Below are 25,868 nucleotides of genomic sequence, written 5' to 3' on the forward strand. Positions count from 1 at the left end.
GTCTTGCCTGAGAGGAGAGGCCGCCTCAGGAGGAGCACCGCCGCTGCCCCGGCGGCCGTCCCTTCCTCTGGGACCCTCTGGGCCCTGCCGCCGTCCCGGCGGGCGGTCACCCCTTCTCCCCGCCAGGGTAGTTACGCCATGGAGGTGGTCACGCCGCTGGAAGTCAGGTACCGCTGTCCGGTGGCCGGCCCTCTCCTCGCTCCCGGTGTTGCCGGGGTGGCGGGCCCGGGCCACGCAAGGTCCCAGGGTCGGGGCGGTGCGGGGCCGGGGTGCTGGTGCGGCGGAGGGGTAGCACGGAGCAGATTTCATAACGCGCAGGATAGTTGGGGCGCAGGCTGCACCGCTGAAGGGTGGTCAGGTTCCAGGGTGTCAAATACGGCAACAGAGTCCCACAGACCTGGTGCTGAAACCCCAAAGTGCATGTGTATCTTCAGGCAAAAATAGGAAGTGTTAATTGCCTAAATACGTGGTTACTATGGGGTTTCTAATAATAATCCAGGTCTGTTCATATTTAGTTCATGAGACTGAGTCTTCATGACTGCCACCTGTATCTTATATGTTGAATGTACATAATTAATAAGTATTTTATAAGTATCATCTCTTTGCCAGTGTTAACAACTTACTCTCTTCCATGCATGTCTGAACTCAGCATGTTCTGGGAAGTATTCTCATGGTAGACACTACTGGCAGTCCATTTTTTCAAGGCAAGCCAAAAGAATTACTGTTACCTGATGGATCTAAAAGCTACTTCAAGCCTAGCAATAACATAGAACTGTCGGCAGGGACAGCAGAAATACCACTGCAAGTAGAAGAGAAGGGTGCAGGGTTTCTCCTTTTTTATCAATCCTGCCTCTTTCTCCATTCCTGTTACTGCAATGTAATATTTAACTGTAAGGACTGCAGAGTGAGATCTAGCCTGAAAATGCAAAGCCCCAGTAATTCACTAGTGCTGAAAGTCAGTTTAAGCAAACAAATAAAATTGTTTGCCGAAATTATCAGTTTAAAAGGAAATGGTTTAACGTAACTAAATGTGTAAGAAATTCTTCCTGTATCTACACACAGTACTTCAAAGTCCAAGACATTTTATGTCACCACAGTTGTCTGCACCCTCTTGAATCCTTACTCCTCTTGAGGAGGACCCACATCATCTGATTATTCAGCAGGTACCTTGTGAACAGGTTTAAACATTTTCTTTATCTGTTCCTTCCAGTGTCCAAGATGAGGCTGTGGACAAAAGCATCTTTAAGAAATGCAACCAGATTGCTTTTTACAGGTAAGGAGAAGAATTGTAGTGTAGGTTTGGTTTGGTTTTGGTTTTTAAACCAGTAGTATTAAAAGACAACAGGAAGTAGTCGCACATAAGTCTGCTACTTTCAGGATTTATCTTTCAAAGTGAGTGTTCCGCTCACCTCTCAGCATGCAATAATCAGCATATTTAAAAAAGCTGGAATCTTACATATAAAACATATTCTGTTAAAATTCAAAGGTCAGTCCTCTCATCTGACAAAGCCCCAGCAATATTTTAACCATTGCTATGTGAGTGAAAGGAATGATTGCTAATTAGTCATTGACATAATTGTTTACAGTTTCAGATACTAATTTTTGTTCTGCAGGAAATTAGGTTCAGGAACTCAATAACATTTTGCCATTGGGAGCAGGACTCCTTCCTCTTTTCATACCAGCCCTTTCTAACCTCTCACCATTTTAACTTAACACGTTTAATTTCTCAGCAGGAGGTTGCTACGCGTTGACAAGCATCAGGTCTGATCTTTGCTTGTAAAAGAAATCCTTTATCTAATTGCTTGCATTTGTGCAACATGTTTGCAAGGAAACAAAGTCAGTTTACTAATGAAGAAGGCTCCCTTCAAGGTAGCCTCCAAGATACTTTTCTTCACATAGTTCCTAAGACCCGGGCTTAGCAAGGAGCATTCTACAAACGGTTGAAAGGACCTCTGTTTAGGATCTCTGTCCTAAAAACATCATGAGGGCCAAAAGCTGTGGTCAAAACTCAGTAGTCGGCAAGCTTATTGAAAAACTATTTCCTCAGGGTGTATTCAGGTTACAAATTACAAACATAAACTGCTCCATCACCACAGAATGTAGAAGTTGTTCACCAGGGTGTTGCAGGTGAAGCAGGGGTTTATGACATAAAATGAAAAGCAAGTTATTCAGCTGAAAGTTCTGGGGTAATGAGAAGAAGAAGAATGTAGCTGGACAGCTGAGAATCTTGCTGGACACTTGAATTAAGACTACTACTGTTTAAAACAAAGCCATATGAAGCGGTGATGGGTGAGCAGACCCCTCTAACGTCTCATTCATAAACATGTATGCATGCTCAGAACTATATTACTTCTATTTTCCGTTGACTTGAAGCCCTGATAATAATTGTATTTGAAAAATTTCAAAATAAAATATTAAGTAAACATTTCGAACAATATTGTGTCCCACTGTGTGATATAAGCGACAACAATTAGGGTGACCCAGAATAATTTTTTGTCTTGACAGGCGTCAGAAACTTCTGCACCCTGGAAAATCCTCTTATCGAGCATTGTTGGATTCAGTCACATTGAGTGATGAGAATGTCAAATTCCAAATTATTCATGAGGAGAATAAGGTGAGATCCCACCCAGCATAAGAGGGTGCTTACAGAAAGAGCAATGAATATTGTCAAAAATTCTGGTAATATTTGCAGGTTTTGAGGTTCTGCAGTTATAGATATTTAAGATATGAGGCAAAATATCAGTCTAAAGATGATCTTACTGGTCAGTATTTATTTGACAGCTTGGGACTGATCAGGGAGAACAGGTATTTTAAGGAATCATTAATAACTTAATGAAAAATCTGAATAGAACTCTATCTGAAAAACAAAAATAAATGTCTTTAATTCAGTGTTTTCTCCACTCTTCCAAAATAATTAATTATTTTTCTGTAAAGGAATAAGAAGACTAGCACCTCCTAACCATGCCTTTGTATCCTTGTGTTTGCACAGAGGCAGTTTTCTGGGAAAAAGAACTCTTTGCTTTAAGAAGACAGCCAGGAAGAGGGATGTCTCCTGTTTCTCTAATTTAACAGGATAGCAGATAGCACATTCACTCAGAGAACAGGCAACCTAACCTGTGCTCAGACTGCAGGAGTTTGGAACTACAGCTCTCTTCCATTCTTGAAGCACTATACTATATAGACACTCTGCATAAATATATTTTCTGCCTCTCTTGTTAATCCTGACCTTCTTTGCAGTCGGCACAGAATCATAGAATCATAGAATATTTAGGGTTGGAAAGGACCTTAACATCATCAAGTTCCAACCCCCCTGCCATGGGCAGGGACACCTCGCTCTAAACCATACTACCCAAGGCCTCGTCCAACCTAGCCTTGAAAACTGCCAGGGATGGAGCATTCACAACCTCCTTGGGCAACCTATTCCAGTGCCTCACCACCTTAACAGGAAAGAATTTCCTCCTTATATCCAATCTAAACTTCCCCTGCTTAAGTTTTAACCCATTACCCCTTGTCCTACCACTACAGTCCCTAATGAAGAGTCCATCCCCAGCATCCCTATATGCCCCCTTCAGATACTGGAAGGCTGCTCTGAGATCTCCACGCAGCCTTCTCTTCTCCAGGCTGAACAGTCCCAACTTTCCCAGCCTGTCTTCATATGGGAGGTGCTCCAGTCCCCTGATCATCCTCGTGGCCCTCCTCTGGACTTGTTCCAACAGATCCATGTCCTTTTTATGTTGAGGACACCAGAACTGTACACAATACTCCAAGTGAGGTCTCACGAGAGCAGAATAAAGGGGCAGGATCACCTCCTTTGACCTGCTGGTCACACTCCTTTTGATGCAGCCCAGGATACGGTTGGCTTTCTGGGCTGCAAAGCACACACTGCTGGCTCATGTTCATTTTCTCATCGACTAGCACCCCCAAGCACTTCTCCGCAGGGCTGCAGAAAAAGGAGCCTATTTTTTTTTTTCTAGATTTTAGGGTAGATGAAAGACTGAAGCCTCTGTGGCTTCCTAGGCTACTCTGGGGTTTATACAAAAGTGGTATATTTCCTGGGAAGCAAGATCTGGAAATACAGATGAATCTTTTCTATCTCTCTTGCCTACTCTCCCTTTAGTATTATGGCACTTTCATGCCTTTTAAGAGAGCAGGGCTGATTGGCTTCTATCATGCCAAAATTCTTCAGGCAGATTTGTGTCTCACAGAAGGAGAGATTAAGAAAGGAAAAAAACGGGGGAGAAAATAGACGTGGTGTAGGGATCTTCCATGGAAGAAAAATGAGTCATTTTGAGTCACTTCCCACTCTAAATAGCAAATTACAGTGGGTAGGGCAGTATAATGCATTTTCTTTAGGCACACTGCAGGTACACCTGTGTTATTCTGACATAGTACATCAGTGTCAGCACCACTGTGAATTACTAGAGAACACACAGCACTGACATTTTGTAAAAAGCCCACATCTCAGTAGTATCGCACTCTTACATTGGCTGCACAGTACTGAAATTGTCTGGGCTTCAAGATTCCTCTATACTACCCCTGATATCCATGCTGCTTGTGGAGAGATCTGCAAAATGCTAGACAAGAGACTTGAAGATAAAAGAGTCCATTGAAAAATAGTTGCTTCTTCAGTGGGCAGAAGTAGAGTTAGCTGGTGTAAATTCATATGGATGGTGATTGTTGCTCAGCAGTACTAAAGAACACTAAATCAGAAAGTCGGCATGGGTTTCTTTTTCCCAGACTTTGGTGATGTTGAGTTGAAAAGCAAGTCAGTAATTTTTATCACTGCCAGTTTACCTGTTTGCTTGCTTCCAGGTTCTTCTACAAGTAGAAATTTGTGAAATAGAAGGTAATATTTTCAGGCTTAAAATTGATGAGGCATCTCCTCTCAGAGCAAGATACAAAGTTCGTGATGTTCTTACAAAGGAACCTACCACCCAAAGGTAAGCGATGGGAAGATGATTTAGCACCTAAATAACTTACACAGCTTCATTTGCAAGACTGTTTTGCTTTTCCTTCATCTATGCTACACTGCAGTTATCTCTATATAATACAAAGTTATTATGGGAAGAGAAAAAAAAATGTATGTAGTTAAATTTTCAAAATTTCATGTTAAATACACAGGAGAAAGCCTCAAGTTTCTTACATATGTGACAAAACTACTTGAAAATAGCCTACTTGTTATGATGCATCATTTTTACCTAAAACATTACCTGTCAATATGAAAGGAATTCAGACTGTCACTTCTCTAGCCATCTGTTGCACTGTGCAGTGAACCCTGAACACAGCATGTATTTGTGGAGTTTGCCTCAACATTAGCTTTGGATTTTTTCTAATGTATGTAGATATTCTCAGCCCATATTTTGTTTCAAGTAATTATTAGTTACAGTGGATTTCAACTGCTGATAATTCATATAAAACTGACATTGCTTTTCATTTGCCAGACTCTTCATATCCCAGAATGAGGCAGGTATTTTGGTGCTGTCAAGTGTTAATGAGGACTACAAACTTCAAGTCACAGCAAACCCCTTCCAGATTGAGCTACAGTCCAAGGGTGAGACTGTTCTGAGCATGAATTCCAATGGGTTGTTATACTTTGAGCATCTACAACCACCTCCCAGTGACAGGTATAGTATCTGTCTGTATTGTGCTGTAGCTGACAATTCTATGGAATTGCAGTTTCTCTGGTAGAAGCTCTTATGTACTGAAGTCTGTCTTTCCTTCTACTTCATACCACTAAGTAATATGGTGAAGTTTTAACTTCCTTACTTCAGATCAATTCACCCAAGACTGTTCTAATCCCTTGCAGCAGCCATGTGCAAAATGTTAACTTAATTTAATGGCCAATTCTGTAAAATGCTAAAGTATCCTGGTACCCCTTGTCTTTCTTGGGAACAAGTGATAGTAGCATGATGAGTTACTAGTTTCATCTCCTTTTATGACTAAACTTACTCTTCAGATATGTTTTATTCACCATATAAGCTCTTAAAGTAAGTTTTGTTCAACTTATAATGTGCCATACAAGTGGGAAGATTTTACAGGTCAGTCTCACTGCAAAGCACTAGAAAGGTGAGAAAACACAGTGCAGGACATGTCGTGATTAGAAAAAAAGCATAGCAAGCATCTCTCCTAGGGAGCATTATTTCAAAAATTGTAATTAACAGAGAACCCATAACAGAGAATGACAAAGAAGTGGAGATCTGGGCGGATGAAATGCTGATGCAGATAGAAATAAATGTGAAAGGCTAAGAAGTCAATCTAACTTAAATATGGAGTGAAGGTTATTTTAAGACATTGCATATTAAAATGATTTGAGGGTTAGAGCTCTCAACTATGACATCAATATTCAGAATAGTCAAGCACCAAAACTCTAATATAATGTTTAAGGCAATGCATAATGATAAATGTATTTTCTGATTGAAATCCTTACTTACATTAACAATGACCCGATTGTTTGTAATTGTTTTCACTAGAAAACCTACAGCAGAAAATGAGGAGGCAGCAAGTGATTCCTCTAAGGTAACTCATGCTTATTTCAATTCCAGCATGAACATTTTGTAGAAAGGAGAATCATATGTTTATTTCTTCTGCTGCTACGTTTACAGATATAGTCTAACCACTTTCCAGTTAAATTAAAAAAGGATCTGGTATTTCATATAGGAATATTTTGCAAATTCACAGTTGAATAAAGATTTATGTGTTTTACCAGGGCTATAGAAGGCATCAGTCAAGTAGATCTAGCCCAGAAATGCTTTTCCCTGGCCTTCTTATTTAGAGTGTCCTTCTCTTTTGTCCTTTCAACAGTCCAAAAGACATGCCTTCACATACATTCATGCTTAATACAGAAGTAATATTCTGTCTGAAAAAAGACCAGGTCCTGGCAGTACATATGGGCACATATGAGTATTCTCAGGAGGCTGAGTTATGTCCATGATATAATTTTAGCCTCCTGTAGAACAGATGGCTGCTTACTCCACTATCCTGTTATAAATGGCAGGGGCTATGCTGCCTTCAGCATACTTGTGTCTGAACTCCGAGTTCTGCCAGGGAGCGTGCTTGCTCTAGGGAAGTCACACAGCTGCAAGAGGCCACGTCTGCTTATTCTGGCATGAATGTAGAAAAGAAAACCAGGAAAGACACTGCAAAATGTGGAAACTCTAGGACAATGAATGGCAGGGCAAAAAGCTGAAAATTTGAAGGAATTTGGAAGTATTGGTTATACACACAGGACTCTGGAGAGTCTGGAGAGGTTTCTTTGTTATGTGACCCTTACTGTTTAGGGAGTGGGTTGGTTTGTGTTTGTATAAGTTTTCCTGTTTGGCTCCATCCATGCAATCTTTGCATTTCACAAACGTGTTCAGCATCCAGAAGGACATTTTTTATAGTGAGAACAGCCATTCACTGGAACAATCTCCCCAGGGACATGGTAGAATCCCCATCACTCGCAGTTTTCAAGATGCAATTGGACAGGGTGCTAAACAATCTCATCTGGGCTTCCTTTCCCATGAAAGGTTGGACCAGGTGATCTTTTGAGGTCCCTTCCAGCTTGGGCTATTCTATTGTTCTATGGTTCTATCCAAGACCTCAGGTGTTACTCCTATACTCTAGCAGAGTGCATTTGTGCTCCACTAGCATATCAGTTCTTCAGTGTAAATTCCTGCAGCAGAATCTGAATTGTGTTTTGGATTTATTTATATTAAACATGTTCGGCAAATAAAAGAGTTAACAGTGTACAAATCTCATGTGAGTAAGTATTCTTCTTAGAAATACATGGTGTGAACATTTGCATTTGCAAGGCTTTGCTATTTCTGTTTATGCAGGAGAAACAAGAGGATCTGGGTCTCTGGCAAGAGAAATTTGGCAGTTTCTTAGATATCAAAGCTCACGGTAAGAATCAGTCTAGTTCTGGAAACTGCTTTACATCTTTGTATACACCTGTGTTCATTTGTATTTCTGTCTGCTTTCTATTTAGCAGCTTAATGTTTATAAACGTCTTGCTCACTCCTTTTGCTTTGCCTGTGAGATATCAGTGATGGGTAACGAATCTGACAAAAATACTGGAAATATTAATTAGATATCTGTTTAGGAAAGAACACATTAAGTGTGACCCATTTAATCAGCTCACTGTGCACCATTTTTGACACAGGATAACCTTATCTGCATTGGCTGACTGATATATAATGCATGATATCTGTTTTTTTTTTTTTGTAGTTTATTCTCATGACATATCAGAAATCATGATATCTAACCATTAGTAATTGTCACAGAGAAAATCTTTTGTAAGTGGTGACTACAAAACCGGAACACTGAACAGTCTTAAGGCATAAGAAGGTTGTAGAAACATGTAGGTCAGTAGCTCAAATACAATTTAAATTATTAATTACCAAAACTTATGATGATCTGCTGTCTGTCCAGTTGTATTCTACATTAATCAAGTTCATTATCTTTGCCCATTACCACTATTATGCAGAATTTTATAGTAACCAGCACTACCCAGGAGCTGCAGTAGTGAGAGGGAAGTCTGAAAGAGCTTCCTTCTGGTGACAAGAGCTTCTTCAGTTGACAGTCAAGACACAGAGGGGCAGGAAGTTGTTGCCTTTATTGTTCATGCTGTATCTGATGTATTAGGCCAGCATCACATTTTTCTGTTTTTCTGTGTTAGAGGAATAAAGTCCACATGGTCAGGTTTGGATCCTGAAGCCACTGCTTGTCAGTCCACAGGATCTCTGATCACCTGCCAAAAGTTGATCTGGATTCATTAGTGTGACAAGATGTTATCACTGGCAGAGGCTCTTGTGCATGCTTCTCCCCTGGCTGAGGCTGAAGAGAAGAGCAGTAGAAAACAGGCAACTCTGAGTCTAAAGTCCACTCTGCTCTACCACCGTGCCGCAAAGCTTGGCTTGTAGGTACTGGGATAGAACAGGAGATAATTTCAAGCAGTTTCACTATTATTAAAAGTTATTTTTTTCTATTAAAGTGATCTATTTTACCATCTTAAGCAGATCAAAATCAGAATAAATACAATAACATCTGTTCAAAACTTTACCTCTATACTACAGAAGTAATAATGAAGGTGAAGTTGAAAGCAAGTATGAACGAGCTAATTATTAAAATTTGCTTTTTGGTTTTTTTTTTATTAGATAGGTTGTTCTGCTCTGTTGCTTTCTGAGAATGGAACTCTGTGGTCTTCTCTTTTAATGTTATTCTGACAGGTCCTAGTTCTGTAGGGATGGACTTCTCTTTACATGCATATGATCACATCTATGGAATACCACAACACACAGAAGGACTTCTTCTGAAAAACACCAGGTAAAGGTAGTGGATTGCTACTGAAAGCAGTATCATTTTTGTAGAGGAGAGCTGTAACATTGTCTTAATAATTTAATGCAGGCAACAGCTTGAGATATGTATAGTATATAGTGTATATTTTAGTTTAATGATACAGCAACCTGAATCGTAGCCCCTGTTCATGTGAAGTAAGTTATTCTGCTTTCCCTTCCCACTCTGCAATTTCATGAATGACCCTTCCTGTTGTTTCTCCATCCTTCATGCTTTTTTTCTTTTTTTCTGAATTGCAGGATTGGTCATGTTCAAGCATAGCTCTTAGAAGCTCTATAGAAGAGTTCAGAATTCATATTTTAGGACTTGGAGCAAACAAACAGTAGTCTCACTGGCAGCAAAAATGTTTGATTCAGATAGCTAAAGCAAAGAAGCAAAGAAGCAGTAATCTAGGCTGTCCACGTTTCAGCTCTGTGTGCTAAACTAAGGACCTTAGTACAGTGTGTTCACTCAGTTTAGTGGAATGGCAATAGAGCTAAAATTGGACTGGTGCAGGATGCTTACATATAACAAACACATCTGTTTGTTTGTCCTAGTGATGGTGATGCCTACCGGCTTTATAATTTGGATATCTTCGGACACAAGATACATGACAAAATAGGCATTTATGGTTCTGTGCCCCTTCTCTTAGCACACAAGCCTAACAGAACTACAGGGATCTTCTGGCTGAACTCTTCAGAAACGCTGGTGGATATTAGTACAAAGGCAGTAGCTGAGGTGAGAGTTGCTCACTTTCCTCAGGATTTAATAATGAAAGATAGCACTCCAGGGCAGGGCCAACAGGAACATAGCATTGTTATTGGTGATTTATCTTCTGCTCCCTAATGAATAATTGTCAGTATCTTCCTCATGTCCTCCTATGGCTAACTATTATTCTATTTTGTATAAGCAGTATGCAAGGTAAAGAATTTGTGAAGGATATATAAAAAACATTCTGTGTGTATTCCTAATACCTGCCAAGGATGTGCTAATGAATTTTGTGGGTTTCCATCTTCACTCCTTCATTGAACAAAATTTTGATACAAAGATACTCACTTTTACCTTGGTTTCCTTCAAAGCACGGGCTGTCTGGATCTGCTGCAGAGACAGCTAAGCAGAGAGCAGTGCCTCTAACTGATGTGCGCTGGATGTCAGAAAGCGGGATCATTGATGTTTTCCTTCTGATGGGACCCACTGCATTTGATATCTTCAAGCAGTTTGCACAACTGACAGGTACTCACATAATTGGAGTCTGTAAGGCATGCTTACCTGGGAAAATTCTCTGAGGAACATGCTGTACCAAAGAGTCGGTTAATATTTACCTAGGCCATTGTGTGCAGGAGGCAAATTGTTCCCAAATTGTGGTTGGTAGAGCAAAGGCTGGTGCTTTGTGAAGACCGACTTTCATCCTTGTTTTCCCTAGCATTTGCAGCTGGTCAAACTTGGCCCTAAGGGAGAAGTCAGCATAATCACTGCTATCAGAAACTGCTCCCTTAGATGGAGAGAGGAGACACAGGGGGCTAGAACTGCAGGTCACTATCAAGACAAACCACCTTATAATGAGGACAGGCAGAAGTTAAAAAGTAGTGTATCCTGGAGAGCAAGGAAGATAGGTAACTGTCCAGTGTGTCCATTAGGGAGGGGAGCAGAGATGGCATGCAGATCTTGGAAAGAACCAAAAGGCACAGTAATAGACTAAACAATGGAGGCAAGGACTAACATTTAATGAAAGCAGAATTCTTTACAAACTAAAGAGATTTAAAAGCACAGAAACATCCCTGGTAGTTCCTTAGTTTATTAGCAATGATTGTCTGCTGCACAGACCTTATGGAACGTGGTTCAGCTGCACAGAAGTAGGAAGGTAGCCAGATGGCAAGAGGATCTAGCTAAGCAGATGGGCATGCTCAGGGGAGTTTCCCAGCTCCCTTTTGCTGTATGTGTACATACCTACATGCTTCCTAATTTAAAAAAATCCCAACAATTACAGTCCCATGGTTCTCCTTGTACTGGAGCATCTGTGGGCCTGTTTACACTACTCAACTCCAAGGAGTCACAGGAGTTGCATTCCTACTGATTAAAATCTATTTGTTTGCATTAATGACAGTTAATCTAATCTAGAACATTTTTGCATAAAAAAGAAAAAGAACAGAACTATGTTGGGTAACACTTCAGTGTCCTAGAACAGCAAGTCTGTCTCACTCTTGTATTATCATTACAGCCCTCTGCTCTTTCTGGCTTTTGAGCTCATCATGTTCGTTATTTCACAGGTTCGGTCACTTTGGAATGGAGAACATGCTCTAGACTCAGCCTAGGCCAGCGTCCCGTAACTCCAGACAGATACATCTTAAATCATGTTAACTGTTTCAGAGTCTCTAGTTAAAATCCTGAAGGGCATTAACAGTGTTATCCTCATTCATATACTCTTCTAGGCACTCAAGCCCTGCCCCCTCTTTTTTCTCTGGGCTACCATCAGTGCCGGTGGAATTATGAGGATGAGCAAGATGTCAAGGCAGTAGATGCTGGCTTTGATGAACATGACATTCCTTATGATGTGATATGGCTGGACATAGAGCACACAGATGGCAAAAGGTATTTTACTTGGGACAAAAAGAAATTTCAGAACCCCAGAAAGATGCAAGAACATCTTAGGAAGAAAAAACGCAAGGTAAATAATATAGCAGGAAGAAAGAAAACAGTTCTTTTGTCTTGTTTAATTCAGCTCCTCATGCTGCTCTATTATTTCAAAGCTTATTCTCTACCCTGACCATCAGGCTAAGTCTGACCTAAGCGAAGCTCCATCTATAGAAGCAGCCTACTGCTGTTCTTAATGGGCACAGTAGAAAATTTTTCCACTTAACATGAGCTTTCACCATTGGTAGCTGCTACCCTTGCTTCACCTTTTCTTTGTACTGATAATACTTTTTACTTTCTGCTTATAGTAACTGGGATTTGGCCTTTATGTTGATACCATAAACTAAATATTTTTTCCTTCTGGTGTAGTCCTACTATGATGTGCAGTCTGATAGCTTAGTTAGTCTTTATTTCTGCTTTTACATCTTATATTTATTCCTTGGAATTATATTTTCCTTGGAATTACAGAGGTATTAAAATGTAGACAGTTAATATCTAAAATCTGTAGAACTGATTGCCCAAAATCAATGAACAGGGTACTGTTGAAATAGCATTCAAGCTTCATAGTACGCTCAGTTGGAGCTACAGTACTGTCCCAGCTTTACAGCAAGGCAGTTAATGGCAGCAGAAAGTAACTGCAAAATACAATGCATTGATGTTTAAATCATCAGAAACTTCTGTTACTGCTGTATGCTACACAAACTATTTTATTTTGGGATCTTATTTCAGAAAGGCAAGAGGAGTTCATGCCCTCATTGTAAATTCAGCTATTGTACATAAGTCTAGCACAGAATATACAAGAACTGGTAAATGCTTTCTAAAATCAGTGATACAGCTACCTTCTTTATCCGAAATGAAATCAGTATCTGTCTTTTATCAAAAGTGAGCTCTTGCTGGTTTGTTCAGTACAGTTGATGCTAATCATGCATTTTATTTTCTCATTCTGGCAGCTTGTCGTCATTGTAGACCCCCACATTAAAGTTGATCCCATGTATACCCTGTATTCACAGGCGAAAGACAAGGGATATTTTGTGAAAGACAGAAATGGGAAAGATTTTGAGGGCATCTGTTGGCCAGGTAAAAAAACCCTGTCTCAACATTTCAAGCTGTTTATTTGAAAAATATTGAGGAGTAATGTAATTGGAACCCATGGAATTGGAATTAAATTAATACATTCCATTTATTTTTTCTAAATGTTCATAATTTCATGGTTTCTTTGGTACAGTTGTGTTTTGATTGCCTCAGCTGTACAGCTTCATTATATCTGTTGGATCTGCAGATAGTCCCAGTGCCTAGAACTAAAAAAGTTGCACTTGTCAATAAGAGGAGCCATCTATCTTCCGTACTTGTCTTGGGTAACAGAAATCCAGTCACAGCCTGCTGCAGTGAGTACAGCTCAAGCAGTCTGGATGAAATTAAGTGAACCCAATACTGAAGATTTTGATTCAATAATAATACAATGATTTGAGATGTTATTTTCATGAGGAGATCTCATTGTGGGGAGGCAAAGGAGGTTGTCCTCCTTTACAGTCAGAAAGCCTACAGTCCTGGCAAAGGAATGAATATGGGAAAAATCAAGGACACATTACAACTTCTAGCAGCATGGGAGGATGTAGTTATTCAGCTTCTCAGCAGCACTTTCCTATTTGAGGTTAAAATAACAGGGGATGCTGTCTCCCTCTGCTTTCTTGTTCATATCTGAACATATTTCAAACTGCTGTCAGTCACCGTTACATGGTGCTGAGCTTCAGACCTCCAGAATTTGTATGTTGGTCTGCAGAACATGGCAAGGGCTGTACTGAGTTCCAAATCAGCCTGGAATTTGCTCTCGAGCTTTTGCCTCAGAAACAATAGCAATATTATCGCTGCCTACTGAAAGCATACTTACTAGCCTTGGGCTGCTGTATTTAGGTGCAAAGACAATTCATGCTTGCTCTGAAAGTCAGGTAAATAATTGGAATCTCCCATATCCACAGGTTCCTCTTGTTACCTGGATTTCACCAATCCTGAAGTGCGAAAATGGTACGCAGATCAATTTGCCTTCAAAACGTACAAGGTTTGTATTTATTTGCTATGATCTACATGTCCCAGGACGCCTGAAAATGGGGAAAGAGAGAAGATAAACTGCTGGCTAAACAAGTTGATGGCTTTTGTAGCTCTATTATAATATAGACATATATCATATAAATATCTTGATACACTGAATTACCATAGAAGGATTTTCTCCATGCACTTGCCTACCCTAAAAAAGTTGGAACCCATATGCCTCCAGTGAACCTGCTAACTTAGTTGCAGCAGGAGGATGGACAAACTGCAGGCATTTTAGCAACTTATAATTGAATACAGGTGCTGCATTTCCAGCTTTTGCTATCATGATAGCATGAAAGTGATGTGGCGGTGCTCTTTCATAGCTCATGGTCACTTCATCCTGACCTTCCTTCCAGCACTCCTGCCTAGTGCTGAAAGTGTCTGGGTGAACACTGCTGGACACCTCCAGTTCTACCTGTCCTGCCCTGAAGTTCTGCTTTGCAGTACGGTTGTTGAAACTATTCCCTTAGTGGACATGCACAGTAGACACTTCCCTTGCTGGCTTTCCTCTTCAGTTTTTCTTTTCAGGCTTTTGATTTTTTCCTCATGGCTATTTAATACTCCTCTTTTTGCTGCCTCTTTTTCCTTGCCAGAAAGCAAGAGTAGCAAGCATCTACCGAGTTTTCTCAGAATTGCAGAAATCAAGTGGGCTTATAGGCTGTCATCCTGACCAGAAGGGCCACCAAGAGAGATGAGATGAATGACTGGCAGCTTTCATGTGACCACAGGAATATAAATGCCATGTCTTGCTTTGCTGTTTCTACTCATAACCCAGACTGGTCTGACATCCCCTAAAGACAAACATACTAAGTTACAGCAATGACTCTTTTATGTACTAATTGCAACCCTGTGTCATAGGGATCCACTAATATCCTCTTTGTATGGAATGACATGAATGAGCCTTCAGTCTTCAAAGGGGCAGAACTAACCATGCAGAAAGATGCTGTGCACTACAACAACTGGGAGCATCGTGAAGTACACAACCTCTATGGATTCTACCAGGTAGAGTATCTGGAAACAAAAAACATCAGTTATTTTCATGGAGTATGTCTATTGTGGTAATTTACACAGTGGTAGTTGTTCTGTAACCTCCACAAAGGACTGAAAATCAGTCATATTGGATACTGCTATATTTAAAGTAAACTCTGTGATTGGTCACAAGAAAATGTGACAACATCTGTGCCTTTCTGCCATAAAAATGTAAACTACATTGGCTCTGACTGCACAAGATTTATTCTTTTTCAAGTACATTCTAATATGAAAGTGTTGCTTTGATAATAGATATAATTTCTGGGCATGGGCTTCTTAATTTTCCCACCTTGGAAAGGCTAATAAGGCAGGGTAGCAAATACGCTAATTATAGACTTTGTCTTCCTGACTTTTATATTCATAATTTTCAGCAAATGGCAACTGCAGAAGGACTCATCAGACGGTCTTCAGGGAAAGAGAGACCATTTGTCCTCACACGATCTTTCTTTGCTGGATCACAGAAGTATGGTAAGTAAGAACTAGTTGGACCCCTTCCATGCTGCTTTGTTCTATAAATTTTGGTGTGTAGTAGTTAAGTCTAGAGAGGATGAAAACTGTCTAAGAAATACTGACATGGTGAGCTCATAAAAGTTCAAGCAGTCAAAAAAATCGGGACAGGCTCTCAAATTATGTACAAGTTGAAGGCAGAACAACCTGTGTCCTGTGACAAACTACTACCTGCTTTTATGGCATATTCCACGAGCATGCATGTATAAAGAAAAAAAAAGTTGCGATCAACAGCACTTAACCAGCAGTTCATGACCATTCCTGTCTTCTTTCCTTAACTGCATACACCAAACTTTCCTGAAATTGGATATTTCCAGGGGCAGTGTGGACTGGAGACAACACAGCAGATTGGAGTTACTTAAAAATATCCATTCCAATGCTTCTCACCATCAGCATCGCAGGGATTTCATTCTGTGGAGGTAAGGCATTTAGCTGGAGCTGCTCACTATGGATATATCACTGGTGCCACCAAGCTTGTATCCCAAGACAGACTTCAACGCAGATGGTGGAAAGCTCAACAGGCCAGTGTATTTTCAAGCAGTTTTACAGATTAGTCTGGTTTTGGAAGCCAATAACCTTGCACTCACCAACATTTCTCCACTACCTTTTATGTAGTGTTTGCATTCCATCTGGAGCAGCAGTCTTCAGTAGTGTTCCATAGCATCACTGTGACAGTCCTCTGTCACTGGGGAAGGCACTCAGCCTCCAAAAGCGCTCTTGATCTTTTCATTAAAGGATAACTTCTTATGCCAATTTTTCACTTTTATTTGGACAAGCAGCTGCCCAACAACAGAACTGCAAAGCAGCCTGTGAAATGCATGGATTTATACACTTGGAATGTTTGTTAGAGGAGAACTTCAAATTTAATAGAATCATTTCCCAAACTGTGTATTTTTATTTGTCTGCGCAATATCTAGCTGATGTGGGAGGGTTTATTGGAGATCCAGAACCAGAATTACTTGTTCGCTGGTATCAGGCTGGAGCCTACCAGCCCTTCTTCAGAGGTCATTCTAACATGGAGAGCAAACGGCGAGAACCGTGGCTCTTTGGGGAGAAGAACACCCAGATCATCAGGGAAGCCATTAGAGCGCGCTACGTCCTTCTGCCATACTTATACACACTGTTCTATCGGGCACACACAGCGGCTGAACCAGTTATGAGGTAAGAACATAAGTCAGGAGGTTTAGTGATTATCTTTGAGAAGTTGCTTGGAGGAGGGAAGTTAAATGACTCTTACTTGTGTATTTACTTATTTAACTACTGAAGAAACACACAAAAATTACTAAATTCTATTTTCATGCATTCTGCAAGCTCTGGTAGGTTCTCAGAGGGAAATGATGTGGTTTGGGTTTTTTTCCAAATGATGCCTGGAATACGTTACTTCACTGTACAGTCTTTAAACGTATTTTAAAGTACTGCGGACTCCAAACATCTTGTCATGATACAGAACATTATACAATATTACAACCCCCACTTTAAAAAGTGCTTAATGGAGTCAGAACTTGCTGACCTAAAAATGTAAAGACCATTTTGCGCTTCATGAAAATATTTGTTAACAGCTGAATTGATGCTGTTATATAAGCTTATGAAAATATTGGTCATTTGATTGTTTATCTCTGCAGTATTTCTTAGAATTTTTCTTTTAGTAGAGAATCTAATAATTTAGAACAAATTAAATTAGAAAATAAGTTTTTGTTCTGCTGCTCTCTAGCCTCTAAGAAAGAAGTGCCTCAGTGGAACTGAATGTAACAATCTTTTCAGCAAGAAATGAACTTCAGTTATCTCTCTTGTATCACTGTGTCTTTGAGGTTGCCCTAGAACTGTCTTTTTGCACTCGTTTACCTTTATGTATCATTATGCAAATACAGTGCATCTCCTAAATTTAAAAAACATAAAGGTCTTCTGATAAGGATTGAGTAGTTGGAATTTTGAAGATGATTTGCATTACAGACATAGTGTGAGCATCTGTCTGCATATTACATAGCCATAGATGCCTCTGTTATATGTACTGACATAAGACAGTGGGTTTCTGTCTTGAAATTAAGCATATGATGACATCTGCACTGCCCACAAAGTTAAGTAAAGCTTCAATTATGTTAAATTTGCTTCAGTAGCTACAGAATTAGAGAGGAAGCGTGGTACTTGTCTCACTGAGACAAGCAGAATGGAAAATTTGCTTCATTACCAAGCACATGGACAGCAAAGCTGAAGTGAACACGTGGATGCTCATGACTGAGCAAGTAAGCCAAGCTTTTTGTGTAAGGAAACCCAGACCCTGTCTCTGAATGAGCTATTATTATTATAATCTCCCAAACTTTAAATATATAACTCCTGTTCTGTAAGCAATGGTTATTGCACTACCTTTTTCTGAGAAAAACTGAAAACAAACTTCTGGTGCAGGTTGTTCAGTTGTGACCAAGAGGAAACATGCTATCAAAGCAGCAGTGAGTTGCTGAGAATAGGAAGGGCTGCAGGGACTAGCTCATCAGGTGTCAGCTTTGCTGGTACATTGACAGAAAGGCTCATTAGTCTCTGCTAGAAGGAAGACGTGCAGTGCAAGTTTGGAAGGAAGAAAGTAGGAAGGAAGGAAGTGAAGCTACAGGAAACCAAATCATAGGCACATTGGAGGGTCTTAACCCATATTGTACTGGGAACTCTCATTAGAGACCCAAAAGGGATACTTTAAGGTACCAAAGAGTATCTTGCCCTATCTTCAGTTCTTGATAGTTGTACCTTGTAAAGAGAGGGAGAAAATGGAGCCTGAAAATGCCAGAAGGCCTTGAACAGTTTGGCAGGAGAGGAGAAACTAACTGAATCCCAATATCTTTCTTTCTACAGGCCCCTCTGGGTAGAGTTTCCAGGGAACATAGAAACTTTTGGTGTGGAAAATGAGTACATGCTGGGTAAGCAGGTGTCTTCCCATTCTGTGGAATCTGAGTTAAATTTTGAGCTGAGAGACTGTTGCAGGATGAAAAGAAGACTTGAAAACTTCACCCAATGCTTTTATATTGTAACTGAATATAGAAGTTAAGATCTCTTTAAGGGACCCAGTTTTAAAGCACTTTGAAAATAGGGATCATATGAGATCCAAAAATTGAGTTCATTGTCACTAGTGACTTTGAAAAAAACATGGTCGGTTTTGACCTAAAACATGGAAGTTCCCTGTAGCAGCTAAACCACAGTCTGCTTCACAAATGACAGTAGTAAACAACTACCACCCAGAACTGGTTGGTTTTTGCTCTGATATGGCTGGCTGCTGAAGTCAGTTTTCTCAGAAATGAAACTTAAGAGATAAGTGTGTGTGAAGCATATTCAGTCTACTGAGGAAGAGAGAACGGACGAGAATGGTGCATTTCAGTTTCCTTTGTTACCTCTGGGCTCAAGAGTGCCTTCTAATGGCCTTCAAATTAAGGGACATTCACTTCTTAAGCAAAAGTCTGACTAAGGTAGGCAGCAAAGCTAAGTGTAGTGAAGCACAGCATTTCAGAGCACTCTGGGAGTTCAGCTTGCATTGCCAGTGAACAAGGAGGGAAGAAGTTCATCAAACTGCACAGTCTGTAAATGTGTTTTGTTAAGGAGTAAGGAACTGCCATCCCCAGCTCTGTAAGCTTGCATGTAATTATTTTTGGCTTTTTACAAAGACATTCCTGTGTTCCGCTCTTTTGGTTAAAAAAAGCCTATTTTTTTGTTCAACCAAAGAGCAAACAGGCAGCCATCTCTCAGACTATGAGGGACTCAGAAGTGCCCCAAGCTGGAGGCATGCAGTGCAGCTCCATCCTAGTGCCATGACAGAGCAAGACCCAAGCAGCCATCAGCTCACCACAAGACTTTTTCTTCCAGTAGAAAGGGAACCTAAGCATATGGTGTGCCCAAGTAAGATCCTAAAATGGCTATGGGAGGATGACAACCACGGAGCCCACAGCTTCTGCTCTGATGAGATGCAGCCTTGAGAATCACAGCATGTTTATGTTTTTCTCCAGGAAATGCTTTGTTGGTGCATCCAGTCACAGAGAAAGAGGCCAAAGCAGTGAGTGTTCTGCTTCCAGGATCACAGGAGGTGAGGATGAATACTGTACAGTAACCTTCCAGCTCCCCATCAGATAACTCCTGAGCACTGCTGCTGTGCCAAGTGCCAGATGGCCATTCTGTCACTGCACCGTCCTTGCATCTCAATACCTTGCATCTCAGTGCAATTTCCATCTCAGTACTTTATATCTCAGTACCTTGCACGCTTGGCTCACAGTAAATTTACTTTCTTGCTTTTTTAAGAGCTGCTGCACAAATCTTATGTCTCCTATAATTTAAATCTCCTTTCAAGTCTTGCCACTTCTCATGGAACATCAAAAAAACAGCTTCAATAAACTGTCAATTCCCCTTTTTTCACATATTTTTCCTTGGGTTAAACTTCTCTTTTATGTGCAAGAAAAGGGGTCTTTGAAGAAAGGTCATAAGGAAATCAGAGGGAAAGTGTACCGAGGGAAAATTATAACAAGGAAATACAAGCCTCAGTATCCTGGGACATGCACAGCAGACTTTGACACGTAGAGAGATCCGTTCCTCTCCGAAGTTTATCCACAGGATGGCACTGTGATCCACTGCTACAAAGAGCAGGTTGGCTGCAGCGGCTGAGAGGTGGAAGGGAAAGAATTTGGGAAAATAGTTCCTAAGGGAAAGCCTGAGACTAGGGAGGAATGAGAGGAAGGACGGGAGCAATGCAGAGCCTTGTGCCTCCACTGATGCACCAGAGGACGCTTAGAATTCTTCTCAGTGTAAGAAGGGCTGCCTAGGCCCTCCAAAACAAGTATTATTTTTATCAAGATCTTTGTAGGAATTGACTGCCTGGCACACTTGAAGCAGTTGAACATGCTAGCAAGTGTGGTGCATAGGAAATATCAGATGTAGCTCTTTTTTGTGACCTGTTATCAGCGACTTCATTGTTAATTTTCTCTTCAATATACATATGCTTATTCTGGTTGTTAGGAATAGTGACAGTGAGGTTAAGCAGACGAGTAACTGCATCTGCGGAGGGAACAGATCTTACCATGTATGTCATGCTCATTCTTTTTTCATTTTTCCTAGATTTGGTATGATTTCAGGAAATTTAAACAAATGGAAGATGTGGGCACTCTGAAGATCCCAGTAACACTGGAGAATGTATGTTTGTATTTTAAAATACTACTTTCACTGAGCAGAAAAAAACCCCAAAACAAACATATAGACTTTTGTTTTGTCAGCATTCAAAATCAGAAAAGCCTTTTCAGTTTCCTTGTAGGAATGTAATCTAAAATAGCCTTTGTAGAGAAGAAAAGTTCCATCTCCTTTGTTGTTAGATGGAACACTGATGTGTCCTGGTGGTACAGAAAAGTGAGATGATACAAGGTTGACTTCTCCAAGCAAAGATATTTCACTTGTACACGTACAGGAAGATTACTAATATTCCCATTGTTAGTTGAATAGTTTTCTTTACGTACTTGTGGTGAAAGTTCATTTCTGAGCCTTGATAAGAGCCAGCTTCAGTTATCCTTGTTCCAAGCTAAAATGTTATGATCAGAGAATAAGAACCATTCTACCCTGACTTTGTTTCTTGCAGATTCCTGTATTCCAGCGGGGGGGTACTGTGATACCTCTGAAGACCACAGCTGGAAAATCTACTGAATGGATGATAGATGCTTCTTACGAACTCCACGTGGCTCTGGACACAGAGGTACTTGGAGATGATGTTCCTTTTACAGAGTTCTCTTTTACTCCATGTGACCTTTTTAGGTCCTTGCTGCCTGTTTCATCAGCACAATGATACCTCTGTATGCCAAATAGTTCTCCTCCACTTCTGCTTGGAGGGGTCCCACCTCCCCACCACCATTCCCTCAAAGTGAGACTATCTTGAGTATAGCAGAAGCAGGGCGTATTTCTGGCCTTTCTCAGCCCTCCTCTAGTCCCTTGGAGGAAGGAGCAGAGAATAAGCAGGCCACAGACCTCCCCTTGAACACAGACAGAACTTCCCACAACTGTCTCTTCTAATAAATGAGGTGACACCTGGCACCCACATCAATTTACAAAACCAGAATGTCCAAGTCTTCAAGCACTCTCGGAGCTGCACTCCCTGAGCCTTATGGGGATACAAGTAGCTAAAGAAAAATAAACACACATGCTTCAATATGAAGCATAACATACTGAAAGAGTTTTAGTCTTGTTGCCCAGCACTAGAAGCTGCTGTTGATTTGTAATCCATCTGGTGTGTTTCACAGGCTTGTGCAATAGGTGAGCTCTACATAGATGATGGGCACTCATTTCAATATCTCCACAAGAAGCAGTTCCTGTATCGGAAATTCACTTTCCACAAGAACATTCTTTCTTCCAGGTAACAGCAATTATGGACAAAAGCCACCAACACATTGTCATTGGAAATGCCTCTTCAAGTCTATGAGACCTTCTTGCAAACATACTGGTCTCATAAATTGCTTAGTAAAGTCCCGGCGCATGCAGAATCTGTCATAAAACTGCAGAGGTAAACCATGCTCTGTGTAAGTCTAAGGGCAGCAACACATGAAGCGTTGGTCACTTCCAGCTTGAGATATTCTTTGTGGGAACCACAGACACCATTACACGTAGTCTCCAGAAGTCACCAACAAATGCACCATAAGTGTTAACATGGTAAAATACGCAAGAAAAGTACTTGAAAGGAAGCACAAGAGGACATAACCTATAAAGGTTGAGTGAAACAACCTAAAAGCCAAAAATATCATACCTGCTTGTAAGGAAAGAGATGCTAAACAGGTTTTACTTGTTTCCGGAGAAAAGTAAATAGAGGAAAGGAAACCAGTAAAGGAACTTTCAGGGTGAGACTGAAGTAGTACTTTGATTATATGATGTTGAAATTCTACTGATGGATGGTAACTAATGTTTGAAATAATGTATGAAATAATTTTCCAGTTGCAGAGATGAAAGTGGACAATACCAAACTACGTGTGTGGTTGAACGGGTCATAGTTCTGGGATTTGGACAGCAACCCACTTTTGTGACAGCCTGTTCCAAGGGTAATGACCTGACTTCTATTTTACTACAATATTTTCAAATACTGTTGCTCTGCTGCCATTTACAAAAGGTGGCAAACTGACAGCTTGATAAAGGAGGTGTTCCAGCATGGGGAGCATCTTTGGTTAGCTCTGATTGCTACCTTTTTGATATCAAGGACAGAATTTAGTAAAAGGAGCCATCAGCTACACACCACTAATATTACATGCAGAACTGAAGAACAGTTGCTTTGTAAGGCAATAGATACATCAGTAAAAGTGGTTCAGAATTAACAAGTTCAGATAAATTTATCTTGCACAGAATATGAGCAGAGATAGCATTTCAGATGAAGGATGCTCTGATGTGTAAGCCTGCCTAGTCTAGAAAAGGGAACTGCAGACAAAACCAGAATTACTTTTCTGTTCTCTTGCTCATTCAAAAGTGCCTGGAGTTCCTGACTACGTGGGAATCTCTAGAAGTTGTGAGGGATCCCCTGTCTATAGGCAAGCATCTACAGAAATGGCTTATCATTTCTGGATGCATTCCAAGCATGTGCCTTCACTTTAGGAATTATGTGGACATGGACTTTTTTCCTCCACTTGTCAATCTTGAGGACTTTTAGGATACTTGGAGGAAAATCTATGCTGAAACAAGGGCTGTATTTTTTTCCAGAAGAATCCTTAATAGTGCCATAGTGAAAGGTCTGTTGCATTCTTATGTGAATACTGGGCAGATGCTATTTCTTTTTTACTCAATCCTTTTTCACCAGTGGCAGGGAGTTCACCAGTGACAGGGACAGTCTGAATCAAAAACTGGAGGGGGTCGTGTCTAACTGTGTTTCAGAAGGGTTCTTATGTAGTAAATTCTGTTGTCCTGTTCAGATGGGAAACAAAAAGAAGTGGTTTTCACCTATGATACAAAGACCTCTGCGCTGACACTGGAAAATATAGCCCTGAGTATTGCTGCTGACTGGAAGATTTGCATCAACTGAAAGGAGACACAACTTCTGAAGAGAATTCATTGAGAGGTTGAGAGGAAATCAGTATGACTTAAAATGTTAAGTTGAATGCAGTCGAATCAAGGAGCGTATTTCCCACCAACACCCCCAAATTAACATTTCCTACAATTTTCCTTTAAAGCACTGATTTAAACTTGGATAGCTCTTCTATTCAAGCAAAAGTTATAGCACTAGGATTGTATCTCTGGGGAAAAAAAGCTAAATACTGTCTGCTCCAGGCTAGCTTCAGTTAGGCGTTAAGACTGAGTTCTGCCTTCACTTGCACCAAAAAAATCATAAATAGATGGGGTGAGATTGTGGCTCACTGGCATGGGGTTTAATGTAAATATTTAGACATCTCACTGTTCAGAGACTGGAGTGTTTGAGCAGATCTGGGCCAGTTTGACAGGCAGCATCAGTAGATATGCCAGACACAGAGGTTACCAGCAGGGTTCTGCCTGCAAGCTGCCTTGTGAAAAGAAGCACAGAAGGAGCCACCCACTGTGATTACAGACACTTCCCCTTTCCAGTCCTTATGACAATGCAAAATTAGGTAGTCTGCAGGAAAGTAAACAACAGGCTAGTTAAACAGTTTAGTCACTGAAGGTAAGGTTTGAGTAGGTTGTACCAGTCAGCTGGATGATAGTAAAAGACAGTGATGTGGGAGTGCAGAGAGTTCTCTCCAACAGCTGGCTTTGAAACTGGCATTTGGATTTTGAAAAGGCACAGGTATGTGCAAGTGCAATACTGACTTAAGATAGCAGCTAGGCTCAGGCAGAAATGTTTTCCATGTTACTGCTCCCCATTCTCTGCAAGTACTACTTTTAAAAACCCTTTTGTTAGGAAAGAATTGGCATTTTTGGACGATTTAATGTCTTTGGTTACAGCCAGCCCAGTGAAGCAACTGTGCTTATGGAGACCTCTTCTCCACATCTTCCAACTCTTGCCAAGGTTTGGCTTCCCTTGCACGCACTTTAGTAACTTTTTGGTCAGTTTTTATTTGGCTGAGAATTGAGCTTGGTATTTATAAAGCAGATTTTTAATGGTATTAGTTCTGCATTTAGCCATCCTACTTCATGCTTATTCACCCTAATGTTCCCTTGCCCCTTTTTCCCACCATCTCGGCAAACAGAACCAGCGTGTCCTGATGCTTTCTTCTCTTTTAAAACTAGAAGGCATCTCAAGTCCCACATCCCTTACATCCTGCTTATTGCCACAGCCCTTTCCATACAAGACATCTCTTTTTGCAGGCTACAATTGCTACACAGCTCAAGTTGTTTGCCCTTTCCATTTGCTACACTTGTCAACTATATTATTTTAAAACCATTTCTGCTTTGAGTCAAACCTGAACATGGCATCTGTTGAGTTTTGGGGATTATAAAAGGGCAAAATTTACTTAAATTCTTTTAACAAGATAAGGAAGTATTTTCTGAAAACATCAGTAGGTGAACTCTTAGGAAACAAAGGATTGTCACCATTTTTACCAACTAAAGGTATTGTAACAGTCCATTTGTACATTGTTGCCTACTCTTCTTACCGAGTTCTCCCTGTGCTTGGTCAGTCATTCCCACCTGCTGCTGTTTGTCCTCTGCAGGGCAGATTTCTGGGAATAGCAAGCGTGAGAGCTAACTGTGACTACTCTGCTTTGACTATCAGGCACTGTTTGTTCCACACCAGAACCTTAGGTTCCTCTGCAGAGTTCCTCTATTTGTCAGCCCCTTCTAGCAGACCATGTGAGCCTCTGCTCCAGGAACTGGTAGCCTAAATGCTGCTGTGCTTAATGCAGACAAGATAATCCAGGTAGAACAGTAGCAAATAGACCTTTTGCATCTGTAACAAGAGAGACAGACCTTATTTTTGTGACAGATCCTATTTTTCTATCTGCTTCTAAGCATTATTTGACAACTGCTTCTTATGTTTAGCATTTTAATGAAATGTTTTAACTGGTATTTCTGAAATTGGAAAGTAAGTGAAATAAAGTAATGAAGTGAGTTACATGCCTTATTCCTTCCTGATGTCTCTCTACTGTTGAGAATAATTACTAAGTATTTTTTGAAGCATATCTGATTAAAGTGAATGACTATTCTTTTATACTCTGATTTCAGTATGATACCTGCAGTACAGTAAGTAGTGGGTCAAATTTTCAGTGTTATGAAGTGCCTAACTTCTATGGATTTCAATAGGAATCAGTTCTGAAAATTTTAAGTAGTTGTGTCTTTAGAGCCAAGGAAATAAATTCCAAAGAATACAATTTGTATTGATATTTGTAGCATCTCATATACTTTTCCAC

The 25,868-nt window shown here is 40.4% G+C and overlaps 1 protein-coding gene across 3 annotated transcripts; it reads left to right on the plus strand.

The window, feature by feature from the left end:
• The first annotated feature begins 35 nt into the window (after nt 1-35).
• Nucleotides 36-25,574, plus strand: GANC (glucosidase alpha, neutral C). Of its 3 annotated transcripts, none has more exons than XM_061343701.1 (24): nt 36-167; nt 1,211-1,273; nt 2,506-2,614; nt 4,813-4,940; nt 5,442-5,624; nt 6,471-6,516; nt 7,818-7,884; nt 9,210-9,306; nt 9,873-10,053; nt 10,395-10,548; nt 11,745-11,980; nt 12,897-13,023; nt 13,923-14,002; nt 14,893-15,036; nt 15,435-15,531; nt 15,888-15,989; nt 16,488-16,731; nt 18,409-18,473; nt 19,551-19,627; nt 20,650-20,724; nt 21,161-21,274; nt 21,816-21,928; nt 22,501-22,604; nt 23,463-25,574. In XM_061343701.1, the coding sequence occupies exons 1-24, from the start codon at nt 139-141 to the stop codon at nt 23,570-23,572; spliced, it is 2,745 nt and encodes a 914-aa protein (XP_061199685.1). In that variant the 5' UTR covers nt 36-138; the 3' UTR covers nt 23,573-25,574. The 3 variants fall into 3 exon arrangements, 2 of the variants coding, with proteins under 2 accessions (XP_061199685.1, XP_061199687.1); XM_061343703.1 differs by having other exon boundaries at nt 12,957-13,023; XR_009723952.1 differs by lacking the exon at nt 21,816-21,928 and having other exon boundaries at nt 23,463-23,506.
• The last annotated feature ends 294 nt before the right edge of the window (nt 25,575-25,868 follow it).

The sequence above is a fragment of the Neopsephotus bourkii genome, unplaced genomic scaffold (genome assembly GCF_033783945.1).
Source record: "Neopsephotus bourkii isolate Nb327-2 ecotype Australia unplaced genomic scaffold, CSIRO-AGI_Nbou_v1 NB_1825, whole genome shotgun sequence".
NCBI lineage: Eukaryota > Metazoa > Chordata > Aves > Psittaciformes > Psittacidae > Neopsephotus > Neopsephotus bourkii.

Bases quoted from the DNA above. Each gene is read 5' to 3' on its own strand.
- GANC (XM_061343701.1), top strand. From the start codon at position 139: ATGGAGGTGGTCACGCCGCTGGAAGTCAG. The intron at 2,615-4,812 runs GTGAGATCCCAC...GCTTGCTTCCAG, and splicing joins TTATTCATGAGGAGAATAAG to GTTCTTCTACAAGTAGAAAT. The intron at 20,725-21,160 runs GTATGTTTGTAT...TGTTTCTTGCAG, and splicing joins TCCCAGTAACACTGGAGAAT to ATTCCTGTATTCCAGCGGGG.